Source organism: Charadrius vociferus, unplaced genomic scaffold (assembly GCF_000708025.1).
Source record: "Charadrius vociferus isolate BGI_N301 unplaced genomic scaffold, ASM70802v2 scaffold400, whole genome shotgun sequence".
NCBI classification, from domain to species: Eukaryota; Metazoa; Chordata; class Aves; order Charadriiformes; family Charadriidae; genus Charadrius; species Charadrius vociferus.
The window spans coordinates 1,163,765-1,184,562 of record NW_009646556.1 but is presented as its reverse complement, the minus strand read 5'-3'; the positions used below and the strand labels follow the sequence as shown (position 1 = coordinate 1,184,562).

Sequence of the window (20,798 nt, the reverse complement as noted above, 5' to 3'; positions counted from 1 at the left end):
AGGGGGGGGGGGGGGAACACAAAACATTAGATGGTAGTATTTAAATGGTGACATTTTTAGCCTGTGTAGGTACAAACTAATTTGTCCATTTTCTGATTGCTAATGGGTGCTTCAGCTCCTAATTACAGGTATGTTGCAAATCGTGGTTCAGCTTTTTGATACCTGTGCATTAGCTCTCTAACCCTCTTGACTTTTGAGTGGAAGGAGGGCACTCAAGTGTAACAGTGAGCAAGAATCTTACTGTCACACTTCTCTCTCTCTGGAGAATGTTGGTTACATCTCAGATGCAGATCCATATAAAGGAAAACAAACAGGCATCCAGCCCCAAAAGTCCAGTTTGTGGCTTTGAGTTTGGCATCTGTCTTTCTATACTGTGCTCTTCAGAAGGCTGACTTGGGCTGAGAAGCCCCTTAGGCTGAGTCACAAGCTACTGATGTGCAGCTACTAGGAAACAAGCAATGGTAGGTCTGAAATAGCCACACTTGGATTGTAACAACCAATTGTGATCCAGAGCTTGGTTATGCCCTGGTGAGAGAAGGTGCAGTGTCCATTCCTCTTGAAGTATGACCTCAAGAGGGACAGGAGGTCCTGCTGCCTGCTCTGGATATATTGGCCCCAAAAGTGGGAGCCCAGATTCAATTCCTTCCCAACCCTGCAAAATGCCTTTCCTAAAGGAACTGGAACCTTAATCCTCTAGACACTAAGTTACTTGTCCACCAGGCCACAAGCCAAGCTGCGTGGGGTAGTCTTGCTTGTGTAGGATCTATGATGAAGTGCTGCAGAGAGTACAAACATCACAGGGCCAGAAGAAAAAAATAATTGACTGTTCAAGCTAGGCACTTGGTGGAGGAAAGAGGGGGTTCTGAAGTGTGACTTCTCTGCTTCATGAATTTTAGGGTTAAAGAGTCAATATAATGAATAAGTGAATCCCTTCAACTTTTGTGACCTGTAAGGTTTGAGTGCCTTGGGTGGAAGATTGGAATCTACTGACCATGAAAATGTCCAACATTGATATGAAAAGATAGAAACATCTTTTATGAGGAATCTGAAATTGTTAATATGATGTGTCAGTATGTGAACTAAACCGGAACCTCAGGGGTGATAGAGCCATTCCCTCTCACTCACGGATCTTGGAGGGCTGGACAGGAGTTTGGTAAACAGCTGCACATTTGGCGCAAGCCTGTGTGTGTGTGTGTGTGTGTGTGTGTGTGTGTGTGTGTGTGCGTGTGTGTGTGTGCGCGCACAAGGGAGAGCCTTCAAAGCACAGAAGGGGTTGGTTGAATCAAGCAGCTGGCTGAAAGGGTACTCTGCTGCACATGGGTACCTAAAGTCACAATTACCAAAGATCAATCACTAGGTCTCTTTTGAAGAGTTTCAACTTGATCTGAACGGTTTATTAGGCTGTAAAACTCTTTCCTGGTGAAAGGGGTTTAGCTTGAACATAACTGAGAAGAGAGTCCTTTCATTTTAATTGATGATCGCTTCTAGCACAGCTGCCCTGAGCCCTGTGATGTTACTGTTGAGATGGTACAGTCAGGATTTAAAGCAGATGGAGGTTTATTGATTGATTCTTAATCTCTTAGATCAGTTTATACTATTTTTTCTCTTTAATAAGACTTAATCAGGGAACTGTTTGAGCAGGCTGTTGGCTGGGTCTGTGGATTTGCTTTGTTTGTATTGCTTAAGTGTTGGCTGATTTAAGAGCTCATGGAGCATACAGCCATGTAACAATGGCTAAACAAAGCGTATTCTTAAATGTAAATATAGGCTAAATACTGAAATTGTGACAACCAAGCAAAAGTGTTCTGTGTTCTCCATCCCCAGTAAGGACAGGACGATCATAAGGGTGTATCTACACAAATTTGCATCAAAAGGGCACTTCTGAACTGAGACTGCTGATTGTCCCTGCTTCTGTACCACAGTGACTCTGGAAATGGGCTTCTATTGGCTTGCATTACTTCCTGGCAAGCACATAACCTAAAATATGACAAGCTAAACTCTGGAAATGTTCTGATTTGACAGAACTTCATGTTACATTTCACTCTGAAGTTAATCCTGATCTGAAGTTAATGTTCTTCTCTCGAATGATTAGACCATGAAACTGTTTCCACAAGTTAAATAATTTTAGATAATATTCTAACTGATTTTTGACTGTTAATCAAAGAAATGGCTGATTTAGTAGAAGGTACTTTGAACTAAGAAAAGTCCTTTTGGTTCTAAGTGCTTCAGTGCTGTATCTGTACTGCTCTCAGGAGTATGCTCCTTTCAAGGAGTGTCAGCTCTTGCAAATTCCAGCTTTCTTTCATCCATTTTAATGGGTTGGTAGGGAGAGCTGAAGTATACCATCAGTTTACCTTCACATAGATTTATGGAGCAGTCTTAGTTTTTCAGAGAAACTATTTTGTTTTTCTCAGTACCTGAGTGAAGTTATTGCTGAATTGTTTTCTGTTCTATATGTTGCAACATCTTCAGATTATTCACTAGAAATGACCTGTGGGTAGTTTATCTATTTTGCAGGCCTCTTAGGAGGCTTTATAGGAGATTCAGGCCACAGGACTGAATATGTAGTCTCCATGCTGACTGCCTGACTTGCTTTTATGCAATCATTGAGTGCAGGCAGTGCATGTCAGAAGAAAACCCAACTCGCTCCTTGAATAATGTAGGCTGTGTGCAAATAGTTACCTGTAGTGCTGAGGAGACAAATCCAATGTTACAGAACATTATTGGATGTATGAGAAAAAACTAGGGTAGTTATTCAGAAGCTTATGGAACAGATAGAATAATGAAAAAAAAAAAAAAAACCCAAACAACTTCTAAAGAATTACTACCTCAGTGTGTACATAATTTGGCATTGCCTAAACAATAGACATATGTGGCTTATGTTTAAACAATTTTCTTTAACAGCGTGTCTGTAGAAAGCTTCACAACAAGTCAGAGATTTGCCTTTCTCCTCCTTGAAGAGCTGTTTTATAATGATTTGTAAAATCAGTCTCCACGACAGAAGATGATGTTGGTAATAAACAGATCACATTCAACCTGGTGCAGATCAAGGGAGCAGAAATATTTTGTCCAGTCTTCCTCTGAGCAGTCTACCATATAGTTACTAAAACAACTGATAAGAATCTCTTTTCCAAGCTCTTTTATCTCTTGAAGCATTGTTTCATATTGTATGCTAAGATAAAGACTTTCTTTCTTAATGCCACAACCTACCATCTGCTAAAGAAGGAAACTTAAAAACACATTCTGGTAAAAGGCTTAAGGCTCTCAATAATTCTAACACACTTGATATGCTCTGCTAAAGTAGCTTATCTACTATTAAAAAAAGGGGGCTGGGACTATTTTTTGAAAAAAAAACAAAAAAACCAGAATGTCTTTTGCTCCCTGTCTTCTGTGACTTTAATGTTCAGTGTTCAAAATGCTTTTTTACAGTTCAATTTAATGCTGTGTTCAGCTTATTCTAATTTAACTTCTTCACAAGGAATAGGAAGTAAGTCCTGTGAAACTTGCACTAATTTATAGTATAGGTTTTAGATTCAGTATGCAGTATATACTTAGGTCAGGGAACGTTGTAATATGCCGAAAGTGATTCAGTCTTTCGTTATTAGATACTCTGTAAAGTTACATGGGAGAGCTCAAAATCATGAGCTCCGTGTTGTTATAGACAAACAATGATGTCATTCAAAACTACCTGTGAATAACACAAATAACCTGCATCCATATCTACGTTGCAGGAACTCTAGGTAATATGAAGGGTAATTTGTCAAAATCCATTTTAATTTAACCTGTGTTTGAAATCTTTCTACTCCCACAGTGTATGACCCAGTAATCCAAGACCTGATTCTTTTGTTTAACTTTCTTTGAGATTATCTAGGTTAACTATACATACATCACAGGAACTCTTGAGTACATTCTTCTGTGAACTCCAGTGAGAGTCTCTTCAAAGTGAGGTGCAGCTCAGCACTACTGGCAGAAATATATTGAAGCTGCATAACTGACTAGGAAGACTGAAGTTGAACTGTTCAGCTATCTTTGATTTGTTAGGCTCAAACCTTTTAGTGAAACATTTTCCTTTTGGTAAAGAATCAGTATCAATACTTTCCAATTACTTGAGAATACGCTCAAAATACCCACAGAGATCTTTTGCCATTCTGATGAATTAGACTGCTAAGAAATTAAATCAGTACCTCAGTGAAAGTTTTTCAGCTCTAGCTAGATACTTACTCAATAGTCTACATCCCATCAGCTCCACTCTTGAAGCAATGGCAACTTGAAAACTGTAAGAATTCAAAATTCAGACAGTGACTTTTCTCTGTGTGACAGGTATCATGATTGTGCATATTAATAAAAGCAGCAGTGTAGAAATATTGGGCTATCTTTATGTAAACTGAAGTATGTGATGCCATTGAATTTGCTTTAGGTGCTTTGGCAGCCTCTTTTGAAGCAATTAAGTGAATTAAGAACTGGTGACTTCCCGGTCTCTCCTAAACTGGCTCTGTCACAGGCGTGATGTGGCAGGTCTGGTTAAACACACAGCAGGTTAGATGCTCCTTAGTGTGAGAATAAATCATTCACATGACTTTTTCTTGTCTTCCTTACTGGACAGTTAGATGCATGGCAGCTGTTCCTGGTTATAAATACCCTACAAATTACTTCTGTCTTACCTAGAATTTATAATAAAAATAAAAGTACTCCATTTGAACAGTCAAAAGCATTGTATCCACACTTTGTTTGCAGACTTTCTTCTGCAGTTTAATTTTTGATAAAGCGCGTAGCGTTGTTTAACAAAGCTTGTTATTCATTTATAACCAACCAACAAAGTAACAAATTATGATCTTGGCTTTAATAGAAATTATACTGGAATAAAGCTATGGAAAGACAAGGCTGGGCATAGAGTGTTGGCAGGTATATATAAAACTAGGACAAGAAGATGCCAAAACCATAATAAACCTCAAAACAGGATGCTTGTTGATACTGGTTGCTTATTCTGTAGAGAATAAGGAACGTGTCCTGGCTTGTACCATCAGATTCAAGACAACATATCTCTTCCTGTGTGCTCCTGTGGTTTTATGCACAGCTTGTTTTTGAACTGATTGTGGTCAAAGTGATGTGAGTAGTGTCTCACATTTGGCCTTTCAAAGAAGAACAAGATGTCATTTGAAGTAAATTCTTGCTTTTCCAATGCACATGTGTGACCACAGTCTGAGAGATGGTCTGTGAGATCCCCTGGGAGGAACAGGAGAGAAGGAGGCAGGGCAGGAGGGCTGATGTCTGAGCTTATGCATTCTTGTGTCTACCAAAAAGGCAAGCCAGAGCTGGCTTAAAGTGGTTTGGCATGGCTGGGATGGAGAGAAGGAGCAGTGGGACAGAGTATGATTCCTCCTAAGAAGTCTGGGAAAGTGGATGTGGATTCACGTAATGAGAATTTTCCTCCAAATGATTAGTTCTAGTCTTTACTCTGTGTATCTGTGTGTATAAATGTATAAAAGCTATTGTTTTGTTGGGAATATTAATTTTAGAATTGACACATGAAACTGGAAAGATTTTTAGAAAACCTTGGCTGCCTCAATATATTTTGTTAAATTGGAGGAAAAAAAAAACCCAACTCTTAAGTTTCTTGATTTACTGTCCAGCTCACTAGCGTGAGCTAGTCAGTGATAACTGACTTGACTTTCTCCATGGAACTGCATTTTACATTGATATTTAAAAACAATATGTGTGCTTAAATGTTATATAGAAGACATTAAAATTAAAATCAGTAGAGCCTAGACTCTTCCAATATCATAGAGAGTGCTGTCAATCTTGCAGTTAAAGGTGGTTGGGAGCTTCTACTTGTAACAATTTTCTGGTGGAAACGCCTGTTTTCCAAAACTGAAAAATTTTGCTGAAAATAGCAGGCTCACTGCTTGGGACGAAAGGGGAAAGAGAAGAGCGATATCTTCAGCTCTAACTTAAAATGGAGTTTGTCAGGAACTAAATATAATTATTTTTGTTAATAAAATGTTGTAATCTACAAATATATAATACTATGGACAACTTCAATGATGTTTATGCAGAAATATCTGAGATTTTGTTATGTCTTGAGAGCACAATTTATAATAATTATAATTTAGCAGCATAAGTAGCAAACAATAAAAGCTCTAAAGCAAAGATATGTAGGAAAAAAGTTTAAAGTCAGTGGAAGACAGAATACTTGAAACTTTTCTCATACTCTTCTACTATGTTAGAAAAAAATTACAAAAAATTCAGAGGATTCCGTCCTCTCTGCCACCATAATCTGGCTGTTGTTATGTGACAATAGATTTGAAGTATTCTGTGGAGACAGTCTTAAGTGCCAGTGAACACTGCAACCTGGAGTAACTTTTTTGCTGCTGATAGCCCAGTGTGAGTGACTTCAGTGGATGGGACGCTTATGTCCTTCCTGAGCTGTATGATCTTCCATTTTCCAAGAATAATCCTGAGAGTAAACACAAGTTGGGGAGGGGGTGGGAATCAGTAAAAATGCAAATATTACTTGGGCCAAGGCACAAAAATGTCATTTGCAGTGCTGCGTTCATGAACGTTGGTCAGTTTATATCACTGAACGATTTAGGCTAGGCCTATACTTAAACCTATACCAGCAGACCTGCCAGCTGTGAGCATGGTGGGAAAACATCTCCAAAACTAGTGTAGCTGCTGCACTTCAGGGCATGAGCTCCAGTGAAGGCAGGAAAGGAAGGAATAAGGAGAACTTAGGCCTGGGTCAAGGATTACCTGGACATCATCCGCAGATCAGAGACAATGATGATGACTTTTAGGCATCCCCTCAAAACTCAGAGCAAAGTCTTTGAAACTCAAAGGAAAAAACCAACCTGTTATTAGGTGGTAGAAATGAAGCTGACTAAGTAGACTTGCTCTAAATTGGGTTTTCTCATTGATACCAAAAGGATTGGCTTTTCTCAGCAATCTGTGCTGAGCGGAAAACACATCATTCAGGGACCTTGCTGTCCTGCATGGCTGTGGGTCCCTAATATCACAAGGGCAACTGCTACTTTAAATAGATATGAATGGCTTTGCTCTTGCTGAAAAATTGGAGTGGAAAGTAGCAGAAATAGAGTTTTAAGAATTCTGCTTTTAAACAGGAAAGACTGCTTGCATTAGAATCAATCCAGAGTGGGCAAACAATTTTTCTAAGTACTTTTTTTTCTTTTTAAAACTGTTTCTGGAAGCCTTTTTAGTTATAATTCCTGAACTGAGTAAGCAACAACAACTGCTGTCCACAACGCTTTTGGGATCTCTTCTATTGCTTTTTAAAAAGATTTTTCTTTGTATTTTCTTGGGGGGGGGCGACAACCAAAATCCCACCTGTCTGAAGCAAGCTAGTTTGCATCCTGGCTCACAGAAATGGTCTATAGTCCTGACAACTGGTAATCTGTCATTAGATCACAAATTAGGTATGATTTTAATTGGCAAGCTCCTGCCACCTTGTGGCAAGAAATTCCACCTTACTTGAATTGAAAGAATTAAAATGGATACCTAATACCTTTGGAGAAGAAATGTATAGCTAAACAAACAGAAAGCAGGGAGACCAGATGCTTTGTTTGGTTTACTTCATTATTTGGGCATTATCACTTGTAAATATGGTAGTATTTTAAAATAAGCATAATATAAATGAATAGATAACTTTATTGCAACTTTTTTCCTGCAGCTGCTTCCTCCCTCTTTCTTTCCAATGCGCTATGGAAATTAATTCTGTGGAAGTAGAGTATTGAGCCAGGAGAACCCACAACAACTTCGGTATTTGTATAAAAAGTTGTTGACAAGAGTCATTGATGGTGTCAGTGTAGTATTCATTTGTGTTCATCCTGCAAGGTATCTGCTTTCATTACGGCACTATTTGCTTTCAGCTGTAGGAAGCATTCAGCTATAGCTTCCTTCCTGGTTGACTACAAAGCTTTTGTGCCATCTTGATGTGCTTCATGAAGCCTTTTCTCTGTTCAGAACATGGGGGAAAAAAATGGCATCTGTGAAGAGAAACATTCATCTTTGTATTCCTTCCTGTTTCTTTTGCGTTTGGTAATCATGTCAACTGGTGTGGTTCTGCATGTACATATCCTGAGAGTATAAGGAATCACCCGGACTGTTTTCACAGCTGCTGGTCAAACTAGGGTTGTGAAACTGTGGCAGCTTCAATCACCCACGAGAGAGTAACATGGGAAAAAGTAGTTTTTTACTGACTTTGTTTGTAACTTCTTTGATTTCCCAAGCTTAGATTAATATTTCTCACAAGGTCTTATCTGAGGAAATATGTTGCAACCATGCTGATTTAAAAAGATTAAAACAGCCAATGAGCTTCCCATCACTACCACCCCCCAAGTGCGAACGCGCTCCATTTTAGGACCTGAAACTAATACTGAGATCAGTAGAAGAAACAGATGGCATTTAATTTCAATAGTTAAGACTGACTGCACTGCTATTTTTATGCAAACAGAAATCTTGATACATGGGATTTCCTCTTCCTAACATGTTGTAACAGTTTCGGATTAAAACACTTGAGGCCTCTGCTTGGGAAACACTAAACTGACAGTCTTAGAGATTGCAGTCTTTACATGGAAATAAGATACCAAGTTTGGATACTTGATAAGCAGCATTTATAATACTATGTTAATGTGGCTTATCCCTAAGCCATTTCACTGTATGTGGTTTGAAAGCATATTCCCACACAGAACTATATCCATGCCAAATGCTGGAGTGCTATTACGTAGGGTAGATCATGCCACAAGCTGGTAGAGTATAAGGATTTTATGGAGAAACCAAATTGCAGTCACAAATGGCTTCCACAGTAGGCATCTGCATTTGCAAAGCCCTACCTTCCCAGCTGTAGTAATCTACAGTTTAATCTGTGCTGGTAGTAAAAACACTAGCACTTTGGACGCGTAAGCATTGAAACTGGCGAACCTGCTCTCTGGCTGGAACAAGCCTTCCTAGTGAGAAAAATAGTTCCAATGCATAATGTTATCCCTCTGTGTCCTGACAGCAGCTGGTATGAGTGTGAGTGCTGCAGTTATTTTATAGCTTCTCAGCTTGCTCCAAAACATGTCTGAGGTGAATACAAGATGATATAAACATATAGGGATAGCTATTATCAGGGAGGAACAGCTGTGTAACAACATTCTGCATAATAAAGATAGCTCTCAGGATATTTATTAAGAGAACGGTCCGGCCAGATGGACTCTGCAGGAAGGACATACATCACAAATGCCATATTATAAAAATTATTATACACAAACGGCTGCTAAGGCTCATCCAGGGCTATTGGAATAAAAAGACAGAAGAAACCTGACTGTGAGCCAAAGGAAGAATTTGGCTTTTAGCAGTTTTAAAATTCAGTTACGTTCTGAATCTGCAAAGAGGTCAGCTGTTAAAACTCCAAGCAGGAGCTCAGTGGCTCAGCAAAAATTTTCTTGAACAAGGAGTGGGAGGCGTGTGGTAGAAATCAGATTAGAGATGAAACTTTGCAAATAGGAAAAATAAAATGCAAGCAATGCTAGTTATGTGATATTGCTTACCTTGGAAGAAGAGGATGAAAATTTGAAAAGTTGAAAATTAACAAGAAAACATGAGCTAGAACTAGACCACAAGAGGGAAAACGAATCTGAGCTTGTTATTTGTTGCTTTAAATTAAATTTGGGAGACAGTTTCCTGTCATAGGCATAAAAATGGACCTGGCCTGGATCAAGCATCAGATTAGGTAGAGGATAACTAAAGAAAATATTTGTCTTTTTTCTTGATACTGAATTCATACTGTTTAGGTTCTTTAGTCCACTTGAGTTGATGGTAAATGTTTATAAGTGAAGGTCACCACAGTAAAACGTGCATCAGAATTCTAAGTGATGTGGGGGTTTCTGTTTAAGTTTTCCAGTTACTGGGAACTTGAAGATTGATGACAGACATATGTTCCAGTTAAGACGTAACTTGCACAACAGCTCTGTGGGGGTTTTGATTGTGAGATTTGGTTATTTCTCTGCAATGGAATCATAAACAAAAGCATGATGCCCTTTTGGCTTTCTGTACGAAGTATGAAGTAAAATAAAAATGAGGATAAGAAAACCTTACTTCTTGTGAAACTGCAGAATCATGTTTTTGCACATATTTCTTTGTTTCCAAACTGTCAGCTCCCACAAAGGGAGTGAAAAGTCCCTGTAGGTTCAGAGACATAAGTATCTTTGAAAAGGTTATCTGTAACTTGTGGGCATTTTGACCTTTGCAAATATCACACAATGGCACTGTAAGTCCTGATAAAAATCCAGCAGGTAGAGGAACAAGGAGCAGATGTTTATTGGTGTAGGTGTAGTCAATGTGGTAAAATTAGGTCAGCAGTAAGGTGCATACCTCTACCTGGGTTTAATGTAACTTCAAATCCAACAGACTCTTCTCATAGCTGGTCAGCAGTAAGATGAGAGGCAGCCATCACAGACTGCAGCAAGGGAGATTTCAGTTGAATATAAGTTAAAAAAAATCACAATATGAATAAGCAAGCACTGGAACAAGAGCCTGGAAAGGTTGTATAATCCTTTTCCTTGAAGGCATAAAAACCTCCACTGCATGAGGGCCTGGACACTCTGATCTGACATTGAAGTTACCTTAGCTGGGATCAGGTGGCTGGACTAAATGGTATTCCACTATAAATCTCTTCCAACAGAAGTTAGTGGCTGGACTAAATGGTATTCCACTAGAGATCTCTTCCAACGTAAGTTATTCTGTGGTGAGGGGCACCTATTTCTAAAACAATATAAACAAAGCAGCGTTAAACACATCATACGTTCGCTAGCAGATGCGTGATGGACTGCATAAACAGACTGCCACAAGAGGGAGGAGGTGCCGGATTTTGAACACTGCACAAGGCTTGTGGGTTCCCGGGTGGGCGGCAGCTGAACTGAAAGCTCTCTCACAGACCTTTTATCTCTGAAAAGGGCAATCTCCAAATGCCTGTTGAGTGTGAAGCCTGTGACATGTGAGCTAAAGAAATAGAGGGCTTTCCTTGGTTGCTGCTCTGATGCCAGGAGGTCCTGGTGCCAAGCTTTAGCTGTTGCATCCAACACTGTGGAATGTGGATATCAACTCCGCTGCATTTTCCTAAGAAGGTAAACTGCTCCAAGGATCCTTTAGATAAACAAGAAAAAGCTATAAATCTCATGTCAACTTCCACTTTTCAACTCTGCTTAGTCAGCATAGAAAAAAGCTGTGTGTGTTTTGTATTCTAAATGTTGTTTGCATAGGGGTGTCTAATATACCGTGTTCTTAATTTTGTGTAGTGCTTGCAATACTCCTTCAGTTTTCAAGAACTGATTTCTGAATGATGATATACTTACGTGTCTTTTCTTACCTAAACAGTTTCAAAAGCAAATGAGTCTTACTGTCAAAGGATACAGAATATTTTACATGAAACCTAGAAGGTACTTATGTAGCAAATCTATAGGAAATTCTTGTAGCTACAAAGAATAGCCTTTCTGTACAAAGACACGGAATGGAAATTCGGTAATGTATGAATAAATATAATTTCTGTTAGCAGTCGACCTGCTTGAAGAACATGTAGGTACAGTTTCTGCTTAAAAATCTTCCTGAAAATCTCTACGGACTTTATAGTAAATGTTTGGACCAAAATTTACAATGTGTAGAATTTTTTATAGCATCAGAACAGTGTTATTGTGGGAACAAGGCTTGCTACTTTCTCATTAAGCATTTTGAACTGACAAATTATGTGGCTTTCTGCAATGGCAGTTATACTGTACTATGCCACAGAGTACCTAAGCAGCTATAAAATCTTAGTGTTCCCTTTAGAGTCATTTTGTCAGGATCTGGCAGAGTTCTAGAGATACAGGTTGCAGATCTGATCTATATTTTGGTTTGAGGAATTTGAAACCAAAGAATGCCTGCGTGAGCTAATTTGCCTTTTTGATGCCACCTTGCCAGAATTCTGATGCTTGGGCAATTTTTTGACCTTTCTTTTTTAACATTTTGCGTGCTGAGTAGCCACCAACAAATTTAACATTTTCTAGATTAGAGATACAAGGGGTTTTTTTCACTGTGGTAACGAAGTCTGCGTTTGTGGTAAAAAAGGTAAGCCTGTATTTGTGCTTTGATATTTGAGGAAAATCTCTACAGTTGCCACAAAGCAGAAAAGAAACATCCTTTACAGTTCTGTAGAAGAGCTGTTTCACTAGAGTTTTTGGGTCTCAGTATACGTGTATATTTCTGATGCACGCTTATGGGAGAAAAACTTCTTCTCTTAGACTGCACTCCCATTTGAGGAAGGATTTTGAGGATGATTGTGTTTCCTGTAATTGCTGTTCCTCAAAATCTTTCATTTGCATGCCATGACCAGAAGAAAACAAAGTGCTCTTTCTTTTAGATTGGGAAAATGTGAGCAGCACAAAAAAAAAAAAAAAAAGCGCCCATGGTGTGTTTGAAAATGTTCTTTTTAATAGCTGTCATGGAGAGGCAGGTAAATTCCACTGTGGCACAAGTACCAAAATAGGCTTTCTTGTGCTGAAACAAAGTTTGTTACCTCCTGTGAGAGCTGTCTTTCCACAGGCTGCATCCATTACAGTTAAACTTGGTTTTAATACTCAGTGATGTTTATCCTTGTGGCCTCTGTCTCTCTCACTATTTTGTAGCCTTTTTTTTTTTTTTTGAAAGCAGTATCCAAATGTTTCCCGAATATTAGAAATATTTTGGAACTGGGGAAAACTCTGTCAAAAAGAATTAGTCTGTCAGGAATAGGGGCTGGAGGGGGAACAGCTTGCACAGACCCTCGCATGGAGAGGAGCAGATGTTAAACAAGGGACAGGAGCACGGGGCAGGGTGCCCAAATAACGTGACTGGGAGGAAGAGCATTCCTGTCATATAATCTTCTGTCTCTAGCTTTGAAACCTGTTGTGATCCATACAGTAGAGAGTACATTTGCAGAGGGCAACCCTGTAGTAGTTTGCTCAAGACTGTACGTGCTATTCAATGAGTTCTGGTTTGCATTCCAGGAAAGCAGTACTGCCAGAGAGGAGAAAGAGGAGACTGCGCATTAACAAAGAAGCCAGCAGACTGCCTGCATCAAACGCTCCTGGCCAGCCCTTACACTGAGGTCAGCACTCTTAAGCTGGACACAGTTTTACCTGATGACAGGTGGTATGCTACAGTGCTATAGAAGTAGTTGTCAAGCTGTTCTGGTCTGTTCTGCCTTTAGGAGATTATGCCATAAAGCCTATCTGTTTTGAAGTTAAAAGAATTTCAGTAAGCTAGGACTTCTGAGAAAATAGTCCTCATTAGCAATTAGATTTAAAAAAAGCATAGCATTAGCAGAGCTCCTGTTTACTTCAAAATTACTGGATTCAGCAATTTGAATTTGTCAGAAAGTCTTAAAAACTATGGACAGGAAAAAACAATGGTGAAGTAAAGGATGAGATCCTAATAGGAAAGAAATTCAGTAGGTGTGCTTTTCTTAGGGGAAGTTATGAGAAATATTTCTGGAGTTAAAACATCCATTTTATCTGTAATAATATTTTTTTTTAATTGTTTTAAACAAGAAAGCAATGTATCGCCTACACTTCAGCTGCAAAGAAGTCTTGCCAACTGAGGTTAAATTGCATCTGAAAAACTTGAAGTTACATGCATGGTGGATAGCAAGTGTAATATGCAAGGATGCACTTAAATTCAAGGTTGAAAGCTAAGAGTGACTATGTCTATATATGGAAGTACTGTAATTGACTCTATTGGGCTTCTCTTTCCCAGGAAGTCTGGGACAAGCTCTCCTGCTTGTTCCATTCTCTTCCCTGGAGATCCTGAAGTGCCTTCCAACTATTGCTGTATTTATTCCCTTTTATGCCTGTTTTAAGTGACAAATTTAACAGCACTATGTTTTCTCATTCCTTGGTGGCACTTTGTTGCACCTTTGCACAGGCAGGGAAGGAATAGTGGGTTACAAATTATAATTTGTAATACCTGGATTGGGAAAGCACTAAGGAAGTTTTTGAGCAGGGGAACGGATAAACCTGACATGATTCAGGGCTGGTGATGGCAGAAGGAATTTCAAGCAAAAATTGCAAAAGATTTTTAAGACTGTTGATAACAAGGTGAATTTTGAAGGGATGGGTGTCTTTTCTTAAAAACATACTTCCTAGTATGACGCATGTGTTCTGCTCCTAGAAGTATGTTTAATGCTTATGTATTACTAATTATGTTTAATTATTATTATTTAAGGAATAGGGAGAATCCATGCTTTTGCCAGAAATCAGCAAGGAAGTTTTTACGTAGGGACCTGGTCATCTTCTGTTTTCTGTGCTGCTGCAACTAAGCTGCTGCCATGATCTGAGTCAGTTAATTCAGAGCTACACTGGAATTATCTACTTGAGCTCTCAGCATAACTGGATTGGGGGTGGGGTGAACATTCTTCATTTTTAAGGATATGTTACTATCTTCAGCTGTGAGCTCTATTTTATTGGCCTTTATACATTTGCTTTGGCACAATAATTCAACAAATTCAAGTCTTAATGTAATGGCTGTCATGAAGTGTTTTAATAAAGAAAAAGATGGAAAATAAGGACTTAAAATGGGATGAAAGGAATGCCATTCCTAACTGAGATTTGCTGCATTTAAATAGCAGCTGTTTACTGAACCTTCTGCACTGAGGTCTGGCCTGCCTTCTGGAAAGGAGAAGAGAGGCCAGGCAGCTTGCCCATACTTCCGAAGATGGTAAATGACAGAAGCACGCAGAAAACCTTTCCTTCTTTTACTGTGAAACTTTCCATTAAAATGTATCTATTTTAAAAGAGCAAACCCCCTTTGTTGCATCCTTATATGGCAGATATGGCCATCCTGCTTCATTATAGCTCTGCCCTCCCTGATGTGGGAACGCACAGTGTAACGTACACTTTCTCAGCATTCATGTTTTATTGATAGTAACTTCCTAGCTGTTCACGAAGAGCTTGGAGAATGTAAACAAATGGTAAAAGCTAATTAGTGTGAAGTAGCAAAGCTTTATTTCTAGCATGTGTCTGCAAAGACTCACTCTGTGCCTCGTGCAGCTCTCTAGGGACTGTCATTGTTTATTTTGGGCTATGGGCTGATGGCTTTTCTAAGCTTGATGCCCCAAAATTTCTGTGCCTATCCTGTGAGCAGAGGTATGGGGGGATGACAAGCAGTTATGCTCTCAATAAGACACGCAAAGGTAGATAATGAAAGAGACATTTTGGCTCTGAAGTGTAATGTGGAAGAAGAGATAGAGCTGTGTTTTGCACCTCCCTCTTTATCTCTTTTCCACTGTGTGTGTCTGTCTGTTGCAAGCCTGTGATGTTTTGTGTAGCTGGAGTGGAGCTGAAAGTGAGAAGAAAGTTTTCTCTTTGTGCTCATTGTTCCTTGCAGTGTTACACATATTTCTTTGGGACAAACTTTTGGTCTGTGGGAGACTCAGCTGCGGTGCCTAACTCAGAACTGAAGAGATGAATTTCAGTTCCTGGAGCAGCATCATGAGACTGCCTGTGGATTTGTCCCATGAGGAATAATGGTGTGCTTTGCTGTATGTACCCCAGGGCTGGGAGAGAGGAGCTTGGCAGAGAGGTAGCAGACTGTTGGGCCTCGTTTACTTTATATCCCCGCTGCCTAGTGCCTTCTGATATTCTGCATAAGGTTAATTAAAATAAATCAACTGTAAGCAAACTGCTGCAATAGAAGGAAATCAAACACCACGTCATAGTAGCACAACAAGGCTCATATTTTGAACATGGATTTTGCTGTACCTAGATATAATGTGTAAGCCCATGTATCTGTGACCTGTTTCATTTCTTCCCAAATACATAATCTATAAATATTCTATTTCTTTGAGTAAAAGTAATAACAGAGCTCAACTTGTTCAGCATTGATGCATCACTGTTGTTTCCACTAACAATTGAAATATTTTTCTGCTAAAGGCAGTATTACAAAAAAAATTGATAGAAAATGACCCTCCCAATAAATTATTCGCTGTATACAAATATAAAGCTGTGGCAATGAATAAAAGCAGAAAAATCTCCCTTCCTTCAAGTCAATGTGGGAAGAACACAGAAGGTTCCCTTGGTTATCATGCAGACATGAGAGGAATAAGGGCTTCTTCCATCAGCTATGGTATGAATCCTGGACAAATTAAAGTGCTGCCAGGGAGTCAACTGTGCTCTGGTGAAGGACAGTCTGAGAGTATCATCCCAGTGGTCCAGTCCTTATTCTGACCCCAGGGAAAATAGTTGTGCTGGCAGGAAACCATTCTCATGAGAAAACCCAGACGCATAGATTTATGATGTAAATAGCTTCCCATATTGTCCTAATGGCCTAGCCAAAACCTCTTAAGTTTTGTACACATGAGAAGAAACTTGAAGTCAATCACTTCTGTTATGTTTGTTAATGAATGAGAACACACACTGTTAAGCAACCTTGAAGGAAGAATCTTTTTCTAGAGTGCTTTCCTCTACGTACCGTTTGACCTCTGTACTTCACAAATTCTCTTTATGCTATTCCTTACATTATAGTTTTCTTGTAGGAAACATTAAGGGGTGAGGGTTATTAATTTTCTTTAGTTAGTGCCACAACTCCTCTGGTATCGTATTTATATTGGATCTTCATTTGTGCCTCCATACTACTGTGTTTATTCAGCTGTCCTAGAGCTTCTTTCTGAGACCACTTCAGGGCTGATTTTAAACCAGCTTCTCCATCCACGCTCCCTTTTGTATAAGCTTGCATGTTCCACTGTTCAAAAGTACTTCCTGCCAGATGGTCCCACAATTTAATGCATTCCCAAATCCTGTGAATCAGAAAAGGTCTGACCAATTTCTCAGAAGAGGAACCTTAGGAATTTTTGTCAAAGGATTTTTTAGAGTATCAGTTTGCACCTTTCTAAACACAAGTTGTGAGGTCATTTCTTAATCTTTCTTTTTAGCTTTTACATTATTTTGATTTGGAGAGAAAATACGTGCAAAATGGGTTAATTTTTTTTATTTTAAAACGTATTAATTGCCCAGTTTAATTAAACTTATCCTGGCTTATTAAATATAATTCCATTACAAACATATTTACATTTTATAAGGCATCGGCAGGGCAAATAAGCCAGTTAACTTTTTTTTGGTTTATGCTCTGCATAATGCAGATGACAGAAAAATGGTTTAATATATAGGCTGGAAATATAAGAATCTTAACAATATGATTTTCACTGTGCTGCTTTTTTGATATGCTGGTTACTATCCTGGTTACAGGCCTACTCTTATTTTGGCTTTGATTTTTTTTTTTATAATCAAAATATTCTAGTAAGAGGAAGAAAGAAATGGGTTTAGAACAGGATGCCATCAGTATGTAATTTGCTTTAGTGTGACTTGAATTTGCTTCCAATGCCACCGTTTGTCTATGGATCTCCCTTGAAGTATCTGTGACTTTACTAATGAATACATGGCTTTTTATCAGGAAACCATTTCCTGGTTTATGTCCATCTCCTGTTGCTTTAGAAATTTCCACTTAAAGACAAGAGAAGCAAAGCCTGCAGACAAGGTGAATTGACTTGTAATTTTATCATGTATTGGATATTTGCTATTTGTTTTTACCTCTGCAGAAAAGAAATACATAAAACCAACTTCCTTTAATAGTAAAAACAAACTTTTGTGCTGCCAGAAGAAAGTTTATAAATGTAAATTTTACTGAGTCATAGTGGAAAACAAATGAAAAGTCAACATTATTTTTCTTCCTTTTTTTTTGTCTGCCTTTTGGAAAAATTTGATTATTGGCTCTGCAATATTAGCATTCTAGCCAAACTTCTTTGATTTGGAAGAATTTGCAAGGCATGTGCATCTAATTAGGATGCCATTCCAATGAATGAAGGAGGTGACTGCTCCTCAGTTTACAGGTAATGCTGCCAGTAACTCTGAATGTGGGAGGAAAAAAACAACCAACCAACCTTTTCCATGGCAAAGGCATTTTCACCTCCTAGCAGATCAGAACAGGAAGTATTTCTAACCTGTTTCTAAAAATGCTTTTTGACTGACACCCAAAAGGCTGTTGTCCTGGTGTTTGAGTACTATATTTTAAAAAAGAGCTGAGGGTGCTTGGATTACTCTTGAAGTTGTTGTCATACCCATTTCCTAATGGAAAAAAGTGACCCTTTCAAGTCTGGCACATATTGTCCTTGCTAAGATATAGAAAATTGTTGGATTTCAGTAGCTTTCCTTTGAAAAATACTCTGATGTGCTGCGCGTTTCAACAATGCCGTTTACTCAGAAGCTGATTTTTGGAGTTTCTCAAAAACAGTTTCAGTGTGAAGTTTCCCAAATAATGAGAACAACCCAGTTAATGTAATGAGAAAACTATCTTGTTATGATGTTTTGGGAGGTGTGAGTCCAGGGTGTCCGTCAGGCTCACCCTGCCAGCTCCCCTGACTGAGGAGTTGGTTCCCTCCAGCAGTCAGCTGGTGGCAGCAGCAGAGTTTAAGGAGTGGTTATATGTGGAAAAACGCAATAGCCAGAGATCTTAAAATCTTTGGGAGAAGATAGCTGTTTTACAGTTTCTGCCACTACCTTCCGTTTTGTTTATTATTCTCTTTATTTCTTTCCCCCTGCAGAATTCACCCCAGCCTTAACAGAAGGAGAGGCGTTTTGGCTCTGCCTATGCTATTCAGCCTATAACTTCTGTGGACTGGAAATTTTGCTGTTTCATTGTCATCAGCAAATAATTGTGGCATCTCTTTGCTGTAGCAAACTGGGAAATTGAAATGAAGAGAAATACAAAAAAGTTGTTGCTGTGGCTGCTGATGTTCTTCTCTGATACTGTGCCATTCAGCTATGAGAAATCGATGAAAGAGCGAGCTATCGAGTTGATGCAAGATACGCGTTTAATCGATGGGTATATAAAATATGTTCAACTAAACTCTTTGTGAATCTTGACAAGTGAGGAGGAAATGCTAAAGTGTGTTTAGATGAGTAGAGACATAGGCTGTTACTAGCACATAGCAGTTAGTTACTGTTGCAGTGATTTATCTGGAAGGAGTTATGGTTCAGAAGGCGGTTACTATAGGATCAGGTTATTCTAAATGCATTTGTGATTTTCTGCTCAGGTTTCACCACTTAATTATTGTTTCCCTTGATACAATATCCTTGTCTCCTTCCTGTAATTTAATGGCATCTTTCATTAGCAATGACTTCTGTGCAAAGCTAGAAAGCAGGCATCATACCTTGAAAGGGTACCCTTACAATTTGAAGGAATGATGTCTGTGGTGAGTGTATTTTGACCTGGGAACATGAACACTGATTATTTATAGCACAGGCATCACTGATTATCTACCACAAGTACTTGCTTCTAAGGAGCGTGTTGGTCGATTTCAGTTCTTCCATTCCTTCAGAAACAATAGGGAGAAAAATAGATACAGAACCACAATGGCTATAAAAATGGGAGAAGCAAAAAAAAAGTTTCTTGCTGTCTAATTAAGAAATAAAGCATGTTTGCAAAAGAGTGGAGACTTTTAAGCATATGTTACTGCAAGGATTATTGGCAATTAATGGTCTAAGGGACTATGAACAGTGGAAGAAATTACATTTGGGTTAGAAGGGGAACAGCTCATTTCTATCACAAGCTCTATTTGTTTTCAATCCTAGCCACAATGACTTTGCACTGCGGCTGAGAATATTTTACCAAAATAGACTCAGTAGAGTCAACTTAAGAGAACTCAACAAGACACACACAAACCTTGCAAAACTTCAGGCTGGTTATGTGGGAGCTCAGGTACGTACTGCCATGGTTCTGAGTCTCAGAACATATTTTTACATTTGCCTCCATCTCTTCCCAATCACAAAAGTACTCCTGGCCTTGGTTTTGGCTCTTTCTGTTGAAATAGAAAAAACAATCAAGCTGAAAAGTTACGGACATTTTTCCATAACATTTGTGTTTCAAAAGTTTGTGTTTTGTAATACAGGTACCCTTAACCAAAACATTTGGGTTTTGATAAATAAATTAAAGTAAACTTGTGTCTGCTTTCCTGCATGTACTGTGGAATAGCTGTGTGTCAGGATGCTTGAATCATGTCTGGAGTGGATGCTCTTGCTTTGCATCATAACTCTTCCTTTGGGGGGAAAAACTATAGTGGCAACTCTCTTGTAAGCTATAGGAAATTATTTTGGTCTGTTTTCATGAACTTCACAATTAGCAAATGAAAATTTCCAAGTTGAAACACAAGTTATCTAGTTTACTTGTCAATGTCTCTTTCAGTTTTGGTCAGTGTATGTTCTTTGCAGCGCTCAGAACAAGGATGCTGTGCGTCTGACCTTAGAGCAAATTGATGTTGTCAAGAGGATGTGTAACAGCTATGAAGAGCTTGAATTTGTGACAACTTCCCAAGGTGATGATTTTTCTTGTAGCAAAAATTTTTTAAACGGAATTGCAGGAGGTATGTGCAAAAGACAGAGCTGCAAGCGAGCAAGTTATCCTGGTTTAAAGAGTAACTTTAACTTCGGATTTTCCACTGAACCACAATAACTAACTCTGTGCACAGTCCTGGTCCACTGCAGTTGTGAGAGAATTTGCCATTTAGACATGTTCTACATAACATGTAGAAGCATAAGCTCCTGTTCTACAAAAATGTTAGTATTACTGCTTGCCATTTACAATAACAATTGTTGCCCAGTAGTGCTGGCTTCTTATCTGTCATGAAATTACTTTGGAATTATCTTGCTTTGTTGTTTCCAGGTATCTCTGACAGTAGAAGGATCGCGTGTTTGATTGGAATAGAAGGTGGTCACTCCATTGACAGCAGTTTGGCAACACTGAGG

General features: G+C 38.8%; 1 protein-coding gene across 1 annotated transcript in view; it reads left to right on the top strand.

The window, feature by feature from the left end:
- LOC104287765 (dipeptidase 2-like) overlaps positions 1–20,798 on the top strand; it is a 31,067-nt gene that overhangs the window by 3,401 nt on the left and 6,868 nt on the right. The window contains exons 2-5 of the mRNA XM_009886500.1: positions 18,732–18,879; positions 19,629–19,755; positions 20,239–20,368; positions 20,716–20,794. Coding sequence (XP_009884802.1) covers positions 18,732–18,879; positions 19,629–19,755; positions 20,239–20,368; positions 20,716–20,794 — 484 coding nt within the window. The remainder of the gene's footprint in view (positions 1–18,731; positions 18,880–19,628; positions 19,756–20,238; positions 20,369–20,715; positions 20,795–20,798) is intronic.